The sequence below is a fragment of the Struthio camelus genome, chromosome 5 (genome assembly GCF_040807025.1).
Source record: "Struthio camelus isolate bStrCam1 chromosome 5, bStrCam1.hap1, whole genome shotgun sequence".
Classification (NCBI taxonomy): Eukaryota; Metazoa; Chordata; class Aves; order Struthioniformes; family Struthionidae; genus Struthio; species Struthio camelus.
In genome coordinates, this window is record NC_090946.1 from 20040586 (window position 1) to 20058380 (window position 17795).

At 40.5% G+C, this 17795-nt stretch overlaps 1 protein-coding gene across 1 annotated transcript in view; it reads left to right on the forward strand.

Moving 5' to 3' along the window:
- Positions 1–16676, forward strand: part of SERGEF (secretion regulating guanine nucleotide exchange factor) — a 155568-nt gene extending 138892 nt beyond the window's left edge. The window contains 2 exon segments of the mRNA XM_068944904.1: positions 13694–13843; positions 13846–16676. Coding sequence (XP_068801005.1) covers positions 13694–13843; positions 13846–13964 — 269 coding nt within the window. The 3' untranslated portion in view covers positions 13965–16676.
- The last annotated feature ends 1119 nt before the right edge of the window (positions 16677–17795 follow it).

The window sequence follows — 17795 nt, forward strand, 5'->3', positions numbered from 1 at the left end:
AAGGACTGAGCACAATCGCCCTGGAGCACGAGGAGGAGGATTATGTTTGTGCCTTCTTGAGGGGTAATTCTCCCTCTGTAATGAGAGGATTTAGGGTCATGGTACGAAGAGGAGCAAAGCCTTAGAAAAGGAAACTGATAGCTGAAAATGAAGGAATTACTTGTCAGGTGTTTGCACTCAAGTAGCAGCAAACCCTTTTCTCATGGCTGCTTTGCTCATTTTAAGGAGAAGCAATTGGTCCCCTTGGTATTTCTATTAAAGCTTGTCTTCCCTACGAAATTAAATCCTGTTAAGACCTTTGATTACCATTTGGAGAAGCAGCTTTGAAGCTATCTTTGCAGTCAGCCTGAAGGAGGACCGGCTACATAATAACGCTGTCAACTAACTCATTTTTACACCCTCCTGGGGCCTGGGTTTAGCCAGTGCTTGCTTACATGGGGCTGGACTTGACTTATTCTGAAACTTGGCTGAAAAGTTGTGGTCGGTGTTCTGTTAGTCGCATGAATTCCTCAAAAGTAGAATTAAGCTTGGAAATGAATACAAAGCCATTATAATTCAATTGTTCTCTGGAGACCCCCAAAATTTCTCAGTAGCGCAAGTGTCCAAGTGCAGAGAGCAAGAGCTATTTCTACTTTTAAGAGCATTGGAAGTTTTCTAAAATTCTAAAAAAAGCAAACAACCCCCAGAACCCTTTTTAAAAAAAGTTTAAGTGGTGTTTTGCATCACCATCATCGTTTTGTTAAGGTTTGCATCTCCTGCAAAAGTTGTGAAAAGGTCGCCATTCTTGTTGGAAGGTAAGCTCTTAACTCAATCAGCCCTTTCAACAAGACCCACTGGCAAGGAGAAAGGGTATTGAAAATCCGATCTGATGAGATTAATGGAACCATTGTTCAACACAGTGATTTAAAGGCGGCTCTAAGCAGTGAAGAGTTGCTTCTTAGGTATAGAAAAGTCATTCCTGTTTCCTAAGAAACTACTGAAGTGTAATGCTTTTTTTTTTTTTTTTTGTATTAATAGGCATGCTTATGCAGAAATTGGGAACAAACTCAATCCATCAGGCAGTTGAATAAAATTATCAAGTCCAAGCCTTTCCTCCTTTCCCTTTGTGATTGTGTGTGTTTGAACCAAACAGATACCAAAGATGCAGTAAAACTATAAAGCTGAAGCCTGGTGTTAGTGAAGTGGCACATAAGGCAGCAATGGTCATCTCACACTAGAAGTTATGATTAATTGGACAGCACTTTTATTTGTCTGTGTACATAATATTTTGGAAGACTGTTGTGGGAACTTGCATGTAAAGCAATTGTCTTAGAAGTATCTTGATTTTCAGAAACTTCGTTGTCTTCGGAAAATGAAAGCTTGTGAAGGACCTCAGGTTGGGCAGTTAGGATAAAATTTGTCTGCTCTAACTTTAGTTATGTGTGAGCTCATCAGATATCTATAGGCAATGGAGATAAAAGGGCATTATAATGGTTTTTCTAATTTACTTCAGATTATTTGCCATAGATGAGATGAAACCCACTCTAAAAGGGCCCATTTTTCTCTTGAGCGCGAAATAAGTTACCTTCCTAGGCAAAGGATGTGTGTGTACATGCATGCACATGCATGCTTATTATGCACCACAGTTGTTTTGGAGTTAGGCAAGTTGAATCCTACTTCCAGAAACATAGGTACTCCAAAACAATAGTGATCATCTGTAGAGAGATGCACGCGGAAAAATAAATCCTTGTATCGTGCATTGCTACTTGCATGAAGTTCGAAAGCGTCAAGTCTGTTAAGCAGAGCGTTCTGCAGCAGGTAGCCAGAGCGATGGGGTGAGAGAGGAGCGGGTAACGTGGCAAACGAGCAGCAGGTCTTTCAGTCTCTGTTTCAAACTTGGTTATCCCATCGCTTGACTGTTGGAAACAGTTTTCACAATTTGAGCTTAATTCTCCCTGGCAACAGCCAAGATGCTGACTCCTACGCACATATACCTATGTAGATGCCAGGTATATCTCCTCTATTTATCTATGCAAGAGCTGTAATTGTGTACATGCATTCTGTATAACACGTGTGCGCATGTATATATGTGTACGTACAAATATTTCAGGTCTGAATTCAGAGAGAATGCAAATGTTAAGTACAGTATTAAAATTGTCATAACATTTTTTTTTTTTTACAGTAAATTGCTAAAGACAATGGGTAGCTCTGGTCATCCTAGAATGCCTTGACCTAGTTGATTCTCATATCATTTGCACTATTTTTCCAATTGTGGTCTTTTGTTTTAATACTTTTTGGTATCAGATTTATTTGGAGAGCTCTAAAATGCAGATATTCACCTTCCCCCCCCCCCCCCCCCCCAAAAAAAAAAAAAAAAAGACACCCTCATTTGGAGTAAGATAGTATTTTTAAGTGTTTAAATGGTTTGGGAACATGACGCTTTTGGTAAGACCTACTCAGTCACTTTGACACTTGAGGAAAAAAAATCTTATTTATGTTTTTCATATCCCTATGTAGATTTAGGAAGCCTGCAGAGAGTCAAGAGAAAAACAACTTTGAAGTTGCTTAATGAGACATCCAACATTGTCCGACTTCCTTAGCTTCATATTTGGTGGTTCTATTTTCAACAGTTTAAAGAATAAATTCAGCTTCTCTCTAATTCAAACTGCAGGTTAGTCAGAACTACTTGATATGGCATTCACTTGTTTATATTCATAGCCCTGTGCACATGCATGTATATCATATATAGCTTTTCTTATTGTAAACTTTTACACTGTTTTCTCTGTGGTATTAACTAACTTAAAAGCCTTTCATGCTGTCACTGTTTCTTTGTGAGTAATGATAAATATTTGTCACAGTGCTAAACGTGACCTGAAATTTTAACTAATTTCTTCTTCCTAGTTTGCTGTCTGTAGCTGGTCCTGCTCCGTTATTAGCCTTGTGCTAACTCTAACAGAGGAAGGAAGAAACTACCTTTCTGTATGGGCATGGGAAAGAACAGAAAGGCCAACGCATGGAGGAGCCTGTATTTCCAGTGTCTCTGCTCCCTCCAAAGGGAGGAGAACAAATTGAATCATTAATTTGGTCAAATGTTCCCTTGATAGAAGGAGTTAACGTTTTCTTCCAAATAATATTTTGGTGTTGCAAGTTTCTGGCAGATATATTCCTTCCAAAAGAGCGCCAGATATTCCTGTCTTTGTTCCAGCTTGTTTCCTCTCCTCCCTGAGGATATGCAGAGGATCAGATGGGACGGTGTCTCGAGGACCTGGCTTGCCTTCTCCGTTCTGGTCCTCTGACCTTCTGGAGCTGGCACTCAGTCTCTGAATCCCTCTGCCCATCAGCTGTCCTTCCTGTCACTGCGCCAAAGGCAGATTTTACTTTCCAATCTCAGGTCCCTGCACCTGATGCATGAATGCTGTTTTTCACTATAGCACTTATGCCAGTGTCCATAAAAATCTGTGAGAGCAGAAACTTTTTAGAGAACATGTCTCTAGTATTAATCATACGAGGTTTCTATCTCACGACACTCTTTTTTGTGCTTTCCCTCTTTCAAAGAGTGACTCAGTGCATTCAGAAATGCACAGATATTGAAAATTTAGGAACAATTTACACTGATGGAGCCACACTGAGATATTCCCAAAGCCTTAGAGGAGATGTTGCTCCCCTTCACTATCACATCAACTCAAATAGTGCCCGAGTGACCACCTGTATGTGGCATCCCAGTTCTGCTGGTGTTTCTTCCCCTGTCTCCCTCACCTCTGGGGAAGGCCAGGCAGGAGTGGTGGGAAGGAGAAGCCTGAGTACTTCTGACCCTCAGAGGAGACTAAAGGCAGTGCCTCGAGGAGAGCTGCAGAGGAGCCTTGCTGCAGCTCGAGTCCCTGCAAGTCGCTTTCTGACTGAGAGTCAAAAAGGTGTGTTTACACACCCAGACATACTCCACTCCACTCCAGGACTAGGCTCACTTTCACCCTATGTGTTACTTTTTTTTTTTGGCCAGCTCAGTATTGAAACTGAACAACCTTTTCACAACAGGAATTACAGGATTGAAATTAAATAGTTTAGTGGATAAAAGTAAGTGGGAATACAGTAAAATTTACCCACACAGAATATAAAAAGGTAAAAGTTAATAAGTGATGCCTTACCTCTCACCTGGAATCTCTGTTCTGCACCAGAAAAATAAGTCTATCAAAACCAGTGTTATTTTAAATAGTGTAATCTTGCTTGTACCAAGTATCAATGGCAAACTCTTTGATTACTATCAACAAGCAATTCCTCTAGACTTCACACAACAGTCACATGTGATTTTGAAGTGATGTTTGGAAAAACAGATCCAGTCCTGCCTTCCGGGTCTCTCATTTTGAAGCTGTCTGCTTTGATTTTCTTCCTGAACGTTTTTCATTCTTACGGAACGATGCTTATTTTTTTAGTCATATCTGACATAGCCTATTCTCCCACCACTACTTTTATATCAAGTGTTGACCATCTGCCTACTTTTTTTTTCAGAACATTTACTAAAATGATATAATGCTTTAAAAGTACAGCTTAAAAAAACAGAGCTTATGTTCCTAAGCTACTGGGCTACCTGGCTATTGGTTATCTGGGAAAGGAAGGAGTTTGCTTGTCTCCTCTGGCAAACCTTATCTAGTTCATTACTGTGCCTAATCTGCTTGACTGAACAATATGGCTAAAGTCTCCAACCTTTTTGTAACCTGTAAGAAATGGGAAGAGATCAAAACATTTGGGTTCTTTCCTGCAGTAGACCCTGAAAACGCTCTCCAAAATCAAAGAAATGGATATCTATGTAGACAAGATTGAGTCTGTGCAGGCTATGGTGATATTACTTGCAGGTTTTTTTTTTTTTTTTTTTTTTTTTTTTTTAAGTATTCACCTCCTATTTCACTTACAATCGAAGGTTAACATGAGCACAGTCGTGTAGAGCCAGTCTCTGGTTAAAGCACTGTGTTTCGTCTGCCCCTTGGAACCAACTTGACTTGCTTTTGTTGCACGTGCTTGAAGTAAAGCTCTTTAAGGTCTTTGTTTGAAGTCTGAATTGTGGGATTTCTTTGCATGCTTTCATCTTTTGTCACGGCTCTGTCAACTAACTCCCTATTTTCTTCTTCTTTGAAAGAAATGCTGTTAGTTCACAGAAAAAGGTTACCTGATATAGAGGAGAATGCTGGTTTTAGGTGGCAGCAGTGTTAATGTGGGAACGTTAAGTCGTTTACTTTTTGCTCTTTCTCTAGGTGCTAAAATGACCAAAAAGCCATACCTGAGTAGATCCTGAATTGTCCCATTTAGCTCCTACCAGAGCGGCGAGTACAAGGCACAGAAACTGAGGCACGTGACCCAGAGGAGTTTGTCAGAGATGGGTGCTTGCGCTACAGCGCAATGTGGTATGGGCACACTTGGACCAGATACAAGTAGGCTAACACAAGTACAACGGCTGCAGCACAGAGGACATTTAATCAGCAAATCCTGCCCAAAATTGGGGTTAGTTCATCCTGAACTCCTTTTTACCATAGCTGTGCTCTGGCTTGTATCAAGTTAGCTAGTTTAAAGCTGTCAGCGGTACGCAGCTACTATTGTGCACTGTTAAAACTGCGCTGTGACTTGCACGGGAACCGTAATCTAATCCTTTGCCTTATGCTAACATTACAACTTGAAATTTTGTTGGAGTAAGGCTCCCTAATGACTTCACTGCCAAGCTGCAGCTCTTTGTGTTCTGAGGCAACAGTGGCATAGCTGTGAGAAAATCTGCCGATATGATCGGTAAGAAGAGTACTGAGAAACTCAGGGACCACTTATTTCCTCTACTTTTCTCTTTGCATTTCTAACTCTTGAGCTAGTGACCTCTTGAGTTCACCTGACATTACTTGTTAGGCATGGAAAACATCCTCGTTTGTTTAATATCAACAAGCAGATTTTTTTAGGCTTCGCTCAACAGTCACATATAATCATATCACATGTCTCAAAGCTTGACCAAATTGCAGCTTTCCAACTGATGATGGAAAAGGAAAGGGAAAAAATCCAAACTGAAGCCCATTTAAGCCCAAAGCTATTTTACAGGAGTTTTCCACATGGAAGGCTTGCACATTTCACTTCTCAGTTCTGAATTATGCTGAATTAGACGCTCTCCTTCAGAAAAGGACATCTTCAAAAACAAGCCCCGGAATAAAACAGAGAACACGTTCTTGTTCGGGCAAACAGTCCTTCAGGGGAAGAGAATAGCCTTCAGATAAGAAGAAATGGCAGGCAAATGTGGCCCTATGGAATATCTTTTTACCTTTTGTTGTATCAAAAGTATTTTTATAAGCTGTCAAGGGCTGACAGCCATATATAGCCTGGATTGCATGATCACCTTTAAAACTATGCCCGTATAAATAGACCAGACTTGTATGATACAAGTTACTTTATAAAACCTGTTAGTCACCAAAGCATTTCCAAAATATCCTTTTCCTAGCTCTTCCTCCTTGAGGATTGCTGAGAGATGCCACTAGGCTCTCATTTGCTGCTGCTTGTCTTGCCATCTCTCTCACTCTATTCTGCTCTGCGCTTTGCATGGCGCTGGCTGAAAGCTGCAGGTAGCTGTGGTGCAGCTGGAGGAGTTGGTCAGATTCTTGATCTGCGTTGGTCATTGAACCTTTTATCATCTGGTACCTTTCCTGCACGTGTGCTGAAGAAGGCCTTCAATCCTAGGCCTTCTAGGAGGTAATGTTTCGGGTCACAATGAGTCATACCTCTCCCCTCCTCTTCTTTGTATAATCATTTACATTGTTTTTAAGTGTCTGTAAACCTGACATTAGGTACTTCATACCTAATACATGAGTGCAATTGGCCATGGGACAATATGAGAAAACACTTGAGTGACTCAAACCCCTGGTAGATGTGCTTTGGCTGTTTTATTTCCCATGGACAAACTCTTCCTAAGCATTTAGTAAAAGGGATTTTCTGTATGTTCTGTGTCACATCCTGCAGAAAGGGCCCTGAGACTGCAGTCTCTGTCTGCATCTCTGTGATGAGATCATGATGGTCTAGCCCTGGTCACACAAAGGAAAGCGCTGACACATTGAATCCATGTCATTTGGAGAGGCAGGGATGAGAGCTGGGTGAATGAAAGTCGCTTTCTGCTGTGCCCAGTATTCTGATGAAGCATATGGTAGTGTCACATTGAAAGCCCTAAGACAAATCTCTCTTAATAGCTAATTTCTGTCAGGTGTGTTTGTCCTGTACTTCAGAGAACAAAATTTAAAGATTTCTTGGTTTTTGCAGGTGCAAAAAATAAGCCTTTTTTTTTTTTTTTGACTTAGCCCTCTCTGCACTACAGCTGCTTTTCATGTATGATGTAACCCTCCTGTGCTGTCAGGGGACCGTACTACACGTTCTCTCTGGCACAAAGTCGTGAGCTCAGGTTTTGTTCTGTGTTGTTAGAGGTATTTTCCTGTTGGGAAGGAGTTGAAATATTTGAGTCATACCGAAAGGAGAATCCTATGCAGCACCTATGAGCTTTACTCATAGCGAGTGCAATTTTTGTTTGCCTTTGAAAACAGTGAAATGAAACAGTTGATCCCTGGAGTAGGTGTTCCCTCCTTACTATCCACACGAAGCAGAGCAAACATCTCGCTCCTCGAACTTCAGTTCCACTGCAGAAACTGTAAGGGTGCAGCAGTGGAAGGAACCTGTAGTTGAAAGTATAGTGGTTTTGAATCCCAGAATATAGTTTTGTGAACTTCATGTTTTTGACAGTTTTCAAAATGGCGATACCTAACTGAGAAGGAAAAACAAAATCCATCAGAAACTAACCTGAATAATAACCTAAACCCTGGCTTGTTTGATGTAATGTGGAATGATTCTTTTAAATAGATGCATTGTGCAGTGACCCATTCAGCTGCTGCCTTGAAGTGCCCTGTGAGAATGGTACAAAATTTCCATTGTTACTATGTATTAGCAAAGGCAGCTCTACCGCTAGTGAATGGACTCAGTTATTTGCCCGATGCTTAAAACCATTGCATAGGGAAAAAAAAATGAGACTACGAAGTGCTTCTTTTTGTGTTATTCTTACTGTAACTTTCCCTACTTCTCTAAATTTCCATATTGCCCGAACAGGCGTTAGTTTCTTTCTCTGTCTCCGTTGCTGTATGTTGGGCTCCATCCGCAACTTTAGTTTACAGGCCATGCCAGGTGTGGCATGCTGCCCTTCATTGATCTCTGGGAAATTATGATAAAAGGAGGAAAAAGAAGCGTTACGTTTATAACTCTCAGCTATTTGTATGCTACAATAATAAGGATAGAGAAGATTAGACATACCCTCTACTGCTCTTGCTTCTGTTTGACATTCATGGGATGGATAGCGATATTGAAGGAGAAATTAGAAATCAGGCTTTTGCAAATGAAAGAATTTGGAAGTAGACTTGCAGCCTCATTGCTCCATTTTACAATACTCCGGACACCAATTCATAAGCCATACCGGTCATTTGGTACACTCCAGTTGGTTTTTCTGTTAGGGTAGCTATTAATTAGATATTTCTGACAGTTGGCCTAGAGGCCCTGATCCAGGTTGAAGGCTCTGCTATATTACACGAGTATAAATAGAGAGAAGGTCATATCAACAAGACATAGCTTCTGCTGTGAAAAAATAATTCACGTAAGCTTTTAGGGACCAAGTCGGAGAAATCTGTGCTTTGCAGACTCCATGCCTCTGTTAGGAGGGGCTATTTGAAGGGCTCGTCTGGGATCAGGATAAACCACAGGCGTGTGAAGTGAGGTCAGCCAGTTTTCGCTTGGATAAAACTGCTGCTGGGGCAGGAGAAAATTAGGGGTCCAGGTCCCTTGTATGGGGAGAGCTACTAATGAGGTAAAGATGGAGTGAGGACAGGCTATGCCTGCAGTGCAGGCTGACTTTGAAATCAGCTCATCTTTAGCACCATGGCTTTGTATTTAATATCCAGGAATGTGTGTTTTTCCTTATCTGTATTTTGTGTGTTAGCACTGCGATGCTTGTGCTTTTTATCCAGCTCAAAAACTGGATCTCTGAAAAGTCAAATCCAGGTTTCTGAAGCTGATGGGTCTGAGCCGCCTCAGCAGCAATCGGAACAGCTACCTTGTTCCTTGAGAATAAAGCTCCGTAATAAAGTTAGTATCATGCAAGTCTTTTAGTTATTTTCTACTTCTAGTTTTCTACTTCTTTTGTTTTATGTGATACCCTGCAAAGCCAGATGTCCTGAAAATTTAGGAGAACCTATTTAATTGTGTTTTAGAACAAGTTAGAAGAGGTGTGTTCTAAATCTCCCGCCTAATGCTGCATTGTTCCTTGTGAAGTTTTAAGTGCTTTCAAACAGTCAAACGAGGATCTCTGAGACACCTTAAATCTGTTCTTCATTCTACCCTCATTCTGTTTCAAGTCATCTGACTTGCTCCAAGTTGCTGATCTTCTGATCTTTTGTAACTTTATGCATAACCATCTGTACAGTAGAGCTAATTCAAGGTTAAATATTATTTGAGGTATCTGAGAGTATTGCTAAGAGCACAGAGCCTACAAAACAGCTGTACTAAAATGTTTCAGCAGATCCTTAAAATGCAAAGCTATCTGCTGAACTGTTTGGCTTCAATAAACTTGGATTGTCTTTAAAGCAAACCTCTGGTTTTGTATGTGCGATTGGAAGAGTGGGAGGAGAGAAACGGAAAAGGGACAAGCTTTTCAAGATTTCAGCGTTAAGCCTCCAGGGCGTGATGGCTTAGAAGCAAACTGCTTCTAGCTGGAAACCAGACTGCAGTGATGTTTGAAGCTTCCTTGTGTTAGTGAGCTTTGTTTGCTCTACCTTCAGACTGGTTGTAAGGATGTGATTTATCCTACCTATCTTCAGCTGTCTAAAAATCATCTGGTCCCCTAGAGTCAGGGGAGTGCGATAGACTTGGTTTTGACACCAGTGAGTAGATAAGGTCAGTTTTCTGCAGGAGAGATGTAGGTATCTCTGTTGCCTGTTGAGGAAATCTAGAGGATAGTCACCTTAGCTAAGCTGCCTAATTTTTAGGTGGCTCAAGTTAAATGCAGTGAATCCCACCCAAAGCGTCCGAGTTGCTCATATTCGTTCGTACGCATCTGAAGAGCAGAGTGCTTGGCGATGAGGAATGGCTCCGAAACCTCCAGTTTCCCCTGAATTCTGCCCTCGTAGTGCAACGTGATACAGCTTTGCTTTAAATAGAAGTACTTTTCTCCAGCTTAATCAGCCTGTGGATTTCAGTTGTTACTACAGTGCACCCTGAGAAAACCGTAGGTAATTATTGCTGGCAGAAGGAAGGTGGTAGTCCCTTCTTGTTTAAGGTGGCCAAAGCCAAAAGATTTGTAAAGGCTTGTTTTTAGGTTTTGTGTGTTTTGTTTTTTTTTTTAGATTAGACTTACTGAGATTCAAAAACAAGCAACTGGAATTCAGTATCAGAGGTATTTTTGCGTTCCCTTGTTTTGTATATTTAACTTTGAGGGTGGGGAAGTTTGAGAAAAAGCCTAGATAGTCTTACTCTAGACTTAAATTACTGTGCCAAGCAAGGTTCCTTTGTTTTTTTTACTGGGTTGCCATGCTAATTCTGTGGTTTTATTTGAGTATTTGTGCTTTAAAAGGGAAAAGGTGAGTTCAATGTATTACGCCTTTGAAAAAAGGTTGCTTCGTTTAACCTGCTGACACAGAGCAACTTTTCCCTTCCTTCCCTACCCCACCACAAACGTAAATCATTAGATTTTGCAACGTGCTACAGTGCTGGGTTTAAATTAAATTAGAAGCAATTTGTAGCTGTATTAATACATCTCATTCTAATGGTCTTTCATCCCATAAAGGTCTGGCACAGAAATAAAAATTGAATTTTCTCGTGAAAGCAGGTAGGGTTGTTGGGACTCTGAGGTTTTTACCAGCAATAAACTGTGAATAGGAACAATAAAAAAATAAAAATAAAAAGGAGGGAGGGGTCAAAACAAAAGGGCTTCCTTTGCCCAGAAGCTAGCCGTTAATTCACTTTAGTTGAAGGCCTTTCCTTTGCTTCAGTGACCTTTCTTTATAGGTGCTTCATCATCTCGTGGGACTTCAGCATCAGTGATTCACATAACTGCCTGTCCTCTCCTGGCCAGTGTCCCCGCAGTCATTTTACCCAGCCAGCCTGCAAATTTCTTTAATACAATGTTGCAAAAAAAGGAGCACTATGTTTTTCCTGTTTTGCCAATACTATTTTCTGTGAAACGCTCTGGGATCTGATCTTTCCTTTGTACAAACCTTTCTCAGAATCTTCCTCAGGCAGATGTGATATAGCGTACCTTTTATTTTTGCAGCACTAGTTCTCTCCCTTTTAGCTTTCCTGACACCTGACTGGACGCGGCTGAGATCGTTACTCTGGCCTGTCCTTTTGTGTCTGTCAGCTGCCCTTACGTCCCTTCATGTCTCTGCCTGGCTCTCCAGCTGTGTCCGTGGCCTTTTGTGTAAGACCATTCACAAACTATAGTTGCTCTGTATTTTTTTTGCCAGATTTCCCCCTCAGCCCATTTCAGTAAACTCAGAGCTCACTGGAGTCGCGTACGAAGATCTGTCTGTTGGCCCTTCTACGTGCTCGGGCAAAAAAAGGCTGTAAAAGAGCCAGTGATTCTCACGTGGAGAGATGTTCTTGTCTGTGGTTTTCCTAGCTTGAAAATTTTTCTGTGATCTTTTCCCAAAAGTTGCTCAACTAGATATATTATCAGTCTGAGAGACTAATATCCTACTGTTCTGTTTCTTTAAATATTTATTATAACATGAATACTCTGTCTAGCAGTTTGTAACTCAGGGTGGCCAAAAACTTGCTGATTTCCTCTCTCTTGTCCTGATGGGACAGGATTTAAAAAAAACAAAAACAAAAAACATTCAGATAAAGTAGTGAGTCCCTATACCAACAAATTGGCCCGTCACATTTAGTTATTGTACTAATTGCTAATTGTCTAGTAACAAAAAGCTTACCGTAGTCATCCCATTAACGTAAGAGCATGTTATATTCCCTTTTCATTTGCTTTGGAGGTTTTCCTGCTCTGAGTAGGCTTGCTCTGTGGGTTCTGCATGTCAGCAGCTGTGCAAAAGAGCATCTTTCTTAGGGGCAGATGGAGTTTGTCTTTGCATTTTTTTTTTTCCCTGAGTAGCTGTTCTCTAATGATATCTTTTGTCTTTTGCTTGTAATGTCTTTTTCCTGGTTGTTAATATTTACCTTAATAGTCGTACCTGGAACCTTATGGAAAAAATTCCATGAGCCTGTTGTTTGTTCTGAAGGGTGTGATCTTTAAAATATTATGCTTAAATGTTCTATATTGCAGATTTACCAAGAGTTTTGTTGTTTTTTTCTGCAGCATAAGTATGTGTGCTTGTGCTGTAGCCTGGGCTATTAATATTGCATATGCGTAGCCATGAGAAACCCTGCCTTTGAAGAGGGTAAGGATGGCAGAACTGCCCTGTTTGGTCAGATGCATGTAGCTTACTGTGACCTTCTAGTGGTATTTTGTTGCTCTTCGTTTCCTTAAAGGTTTTCAAGAAAGGCAATTTTCATGAAGTTTATTTAATTACATCTTATTTTAGTAATGTTTACACTTAATTACAGGAGAATAAAGCTTCAATATAGTAGTGTTTAAAGAAAATGGATGAGAATGAAACATACTTTGGCCATGTGAGAGAAAGAGGGTCCCGCTAACTTTGGAATAATCTGTTTCCGAATTTTGAGAAGTAACATGATTTTAGAGTTATGATTGGGATTGGATTTTTTGAATTTTGGCTTTTTTCTTCTCATTATTTGGACTTCAGAATGATGCTTCATGCTGTTAATACTTGCTGCTACTCAAAAATACCAGTGGCATCAGAAACACGATTATATTGCAGACAGGTTTCTCTTTCATTACAGAAATTCACAGGCACAGGCTGTGACAGTCAAAGAAAAGAAAACGGGGAAGAAATATGTCTTGTTGTTCAGAGTAAAAGATTTTTTTGTGTATGTATTTTCTCTTGTGTGCCAGTCATTTATAGAGCAAAATTTACATATTTTGCTTTGAGAAAGAGTACTGTAGGGTAATAATACGTGGATCATGATTTGGGATATAAAAGATTAGATGTTACAAAAATAAATAATAATGAGGGAAAATATGAATATTAAAAGCTGTGAAATAATGTCAAAGCAAGTAGGAGATGTATGATGAATAAGAGTAAGGCAAGTTGTCAGCTGTTTGTATTTAAAGAAAAAAGGTGAGATGTGAACTTGAAAGCAAGAATGAAATATAATTGGGCTGCGAGTCTGTTCCCCAGTCCTACAGATCGTGCTGTGTGACGTGATTAAAGTCACTGGGCTTGGTGCATGATAGTAAGTTTTGCTTACTACAGGGAGCTTGAAAGACAGGGATCCCAGATCATTTTGGGGAAAATACTGAGAGATTTCTGTGGGCATTGTATAAATAATGAACAATGTTTTTGCTAAGCGACTTTCAAGGGTCTTTGTTATTTTAATCTCTCTCTTACTATGTTAACAATATGGAACAAGGTGGAGGAGATTTGTTATAACTCATTCTGTTTTGTTAAAGCTTTCAAGAGAACCAGCACGTTTTTCCCCATCTTAGCAGAGTTTATTAGACCCCAGTTAGAAAATGACTTAACACATCTGTTTCCCAAAATTAACCCAAATTGTTGTGTCCCTCTTGTCTCTGTTCAGACTTTTGCATCCTCTCTTTTAGGTGGCTGCTGCTTCTCTTGGGGATGGAACGAACATGGGATGTGTGGTGACGGCACAGAAGCGAATGTCCATGTCCCAAAGCCGGTCGAAGCTCTTGGTTACGCAGAGCAGATGATAGTCGGGTGCGGGGCAGGGCACTCCATGGCTTTCTGTCAAACTCCACGTTAGACTCGCCGCTCCAGGAACCAGTGCGTCACGAATGGGGACGTCTTTGCAAAGGGTGGCTCAGGAGGGCTGCGAGAGGATTACCTATAATTGACACAACAGTCTGAAGATGCAGAAGAAGTTTGTTGCAAAACTAAAAGGAGCGATGCTCAGATAGCTATTACATAAAGACAAACTGAAAATATGTATATATAATATATATATTTTTAAAATTATTTCATGGGTTCTTTTCACAGGAATTGTACCCACTGGTAGAATGGCAAGCGTTTTGCTTTGATGCAGTACCAGTGAAGAAGGAATGACTTTTCCTTGCTCTTCTGAGACATTTTTGGAGGAGGAAACTAACTGCCTAATCACTGATCATTAGAGTCTAATTTCTGTCTGAGGAACTAGTGTGAGGAGGCGAACAGGCAGGGCCACTTCTGCTCTTTTATTTTTGTATCTTTATGTCATGATGAGCATGGGTAGCACCTGCCAGCTTCTACCGGAAGCTACTACCAGAGTAGTGAGCTCCCAGCATCTCTGAAAATCCTGTTTGCCTCACAGAGAAGTGTCAGTGAACTTAAATGTATGCATACACACATTTTAAACAGATCAGAACTTAAAAGAATGAAGAAGGTATAATTTAGAAGGCTGGTGAAAGGAGAAAGCGAGGCCCTACTGAAACCAACTATATCTTGATTAAACTGAAAGGAGCAGCATTTATAAATAATTATTTTCTGTACCAGGCATTAGTTTATTACAGATTTCCAGGGATGCAGATCCACCAGAACTATCAGACCTAAAGTTTCTGAAGCTTCTGCTTCAGGAAGAAAAATCTTTCACAGATTTCTGGAAACGATAGAAGACCTCTTGTCAAAGAGCGTTAAGTCAGCTGTAGCTGTTGAGGACAGTTGGATCCAACATAGCTCCTGTGTTTCTAGCCGCCTCTGAAAAGGAAGAGCTCCCAGTCTAAAAGGAAAGTTTCTACCAGTTCTCCAGCCTACCAACCTAAAATGCAGCTCAGAGTGGTCCTGATAATTTCAGGTTAGTTCTTGCATCTGTGTCTCAGCCCAGCTGAGTTGCTGTTCAGAGCATGCCCGCAATACTTGCTCCAGGTGAGTGCTTGGCAGAGAGGATATAGGCCTAATGTGTTTTGGTGGGAGAAGAGTAAATTACCTTCAGATATTACTAGCTGCTTATGCTAAGCAGAATTTTGGAAGCTAGTTAGAGAACTCTTTTTCAAACAAATACAGTGGATGCCATTAAGCTGGATGTTTACCACCCACGATAGTTAAATTTGCTGTGGTATTTGATGTATTTAAAGCTCTAAATATAGAGAATACTACTGTGTGCTAAATGCACCTTTTAACGAGACCCACTGTTGCTAAACAGCGATTTAATTTTTAAAGCAAGCTTGCTAGGGAAGTAGTCTTTCAAAATGCTAGGAGTAGAACTCTTAGAAAATAGGATGGGAAAACTTTCTAATGATGTATCAGTTCAGTCATGAGGAGCAGGAATTATGGTAGTGAGGATTTCTTTTTTCCCTTTAGTTTTACAGTAGTCAGAGTTCATGGCCTTATTTTCAGATGCATTTTCTTTTCTGTTGAATGGAGAAGAAACTCAAGCTGACTATGAAGCTGATTATAACTGCATTAGAGGCATTGAAAGACATGTGAAAATAACAAAATGGGTCCTCTGCAAAAAGTGCAAAGTTAAGCCTTCTATTGTGTGTATGTGCTTTTTCTCATATGCACCTTTTTCTTTTTTTCATCTATATGCACCAAACAGTTTTGCATACTTTTCTGGCTGTTCTCTTTGTGGAGGTGTTTACCTTCCTTTCCCTCCAAAATCCATGTACTGAATAAATATGTTATCCTGTTTCAGTAATCCTGTCCTCTAAATAATTTTGTGCCTTGTTTTGACAGCTAGTACGTTTCCCCTTGAACCTAAGAGCTACTGTATTGAGCATGTTTTGATTTGTGTATGCTATTGCTGCTGTTCAGTTCAGAGGAGCCCAACAAATTATGTAACAAACAAATGCAACTTGGTTGTATGAAATGTTGTTCACTTTTTCAGATCAATAAAATGAAAATGCTTTTGGAAATGCAAAGAATTATTTGGGGTGATGAGAAAGTAAAGGAGTCCTTGAATTTTATGTCCTGATCCTTTCCTGGTCCTGCTCTTGGATTTCATATCTGCAACCATTCTTCATCTTTGAAAGGGGGAAAACTGCACTCTCTCTCCCTTTTTTGTCTACATAGCCTGTATAGCCTGAAAACTTAGGGGAGTAATGACTGTTGTCTTGAGAGCTTTGCAGGTGGTCAGGACCTCTAATTGCTGCTGTAGCACAAAGAGTGAATAATAATTCATTGTGGATAGTATAGGGTTGAATGTCAAAAACAAGTTGTTGCTCATTCACTCAGAAGTGAATACCCTGTTTTGTATGTCAATATGCTTTGTTTGCAGAATAAAACCTTGTACAAAATCAGCTAAGGCTTTCTACTGAGACTTCACCTGTATGGAAGGGAGAAGACAAGTGTAGAGCTGCCAGGCAAGTGAGTAGACCCCCTTCCCTGCTGATCTCCAGAGAGCTTAGTGCCTGTTTCTTGTTGGCGTCCTGATGGAAAAGGTCAGTCTCTCCAAGGCAAAATGCAGAGCCAGTGTGCTATGCTAATGCCTCCGCAACAGCAGCGCATGCAAAGACAGACCTATTTATGCAGGTCTTCAGTACTAAACAAAGAAAGCCTTTTATGTAAGCATCCCGCATCCACATTCAGATGCAAATAAACTGACAGGTTTGGGATATATATTGACACTGGAACAAGGTAAGCGGAGTGTCCATACAGGGCCCCCCCCTTTTTCTTCTCCCTCCCCCTCCCCCCCAGCCCATTTTCTGAAAATGAGCAAACCTGCCAAGATGGTGATACTCATGAGGGAAAATAGGTGAACTTTTAATATAACAGCTTTTCTGGAAAACAAGTTGTGGGTTATTGACCATCAGAGAGCTTTCAGGCTCTCGGGTGGGGGAGAAGGAAGCTGTTGTATATACTTCTGTTGCTTGAAAGTCATAAGATACCTGCAGTTATTACTCATACAAGCTCTCTGTGTACCTCTACAGAACCCTCCCATTTCATTTTAAGGAATGTTGGAAGGAAGGAAGGAAGATGCTCGTATTATTTCAGAAGTTTTTCTTTCTTGGAGGATTTGTTGAAGCTATTTCTGTTACTGATGTTATTTGTATAGCATTCCTGATTGCGTTAATACTCTTATGCTTGGAATGCTGAACCTTTACATTGGAGTATCTGAAGGAATTAGTGTCTTCATCTGAAAGAAAAATTCAGTCCTGCCTTTTTCCGCTTTTGCCCCCTCACTTGTCCTTTTCTGCCACTGGCTTCCCTCCCCTCTCAGCATCTCTTCAGTCCTATTGGTATCTCTAGTTCTTGCCATCTGCAACTGCCATGAAGGTCATTTCCTGCATGAGTGATAGGAGGTTTTGCTTGACTACATGGCTGAGCACTGGGAAACTGGGAGGTGGGAGGAAGAATGTGATTTGATTTTTACTTTGCATTGTGTTTTTGGAGTCATGGGACTTAAAGATGAGGATGGAAAACAGACAAAGGAGATCAGTCGGAGTGTACAGAAGAAAGATGTCCATGGTATAACATTTAAAGGAGTCGCAGTAGAAAGCCTGAAATAGTCAGTGAGCTAGAACACAGGGGAAAAGGAAGGCAGAGGTGGTGGACAGATTGAAAATACAGATGCTGAAGACTGGGTAATCACAAAGGGATAACAGCATTCTAGCCCTCCAGTGCGACAGCAGTGTGATGAGGGGCAAGCTATTTTATTTCTTGGGTGATGTTATTGTAGTTTATCTCTCCACACGTTTACCTGACTTTTAAAATTAGTAATATGAGTAATTGACCTGCGCTGGGTTTCCTTTCTTCTTCATAGGACAG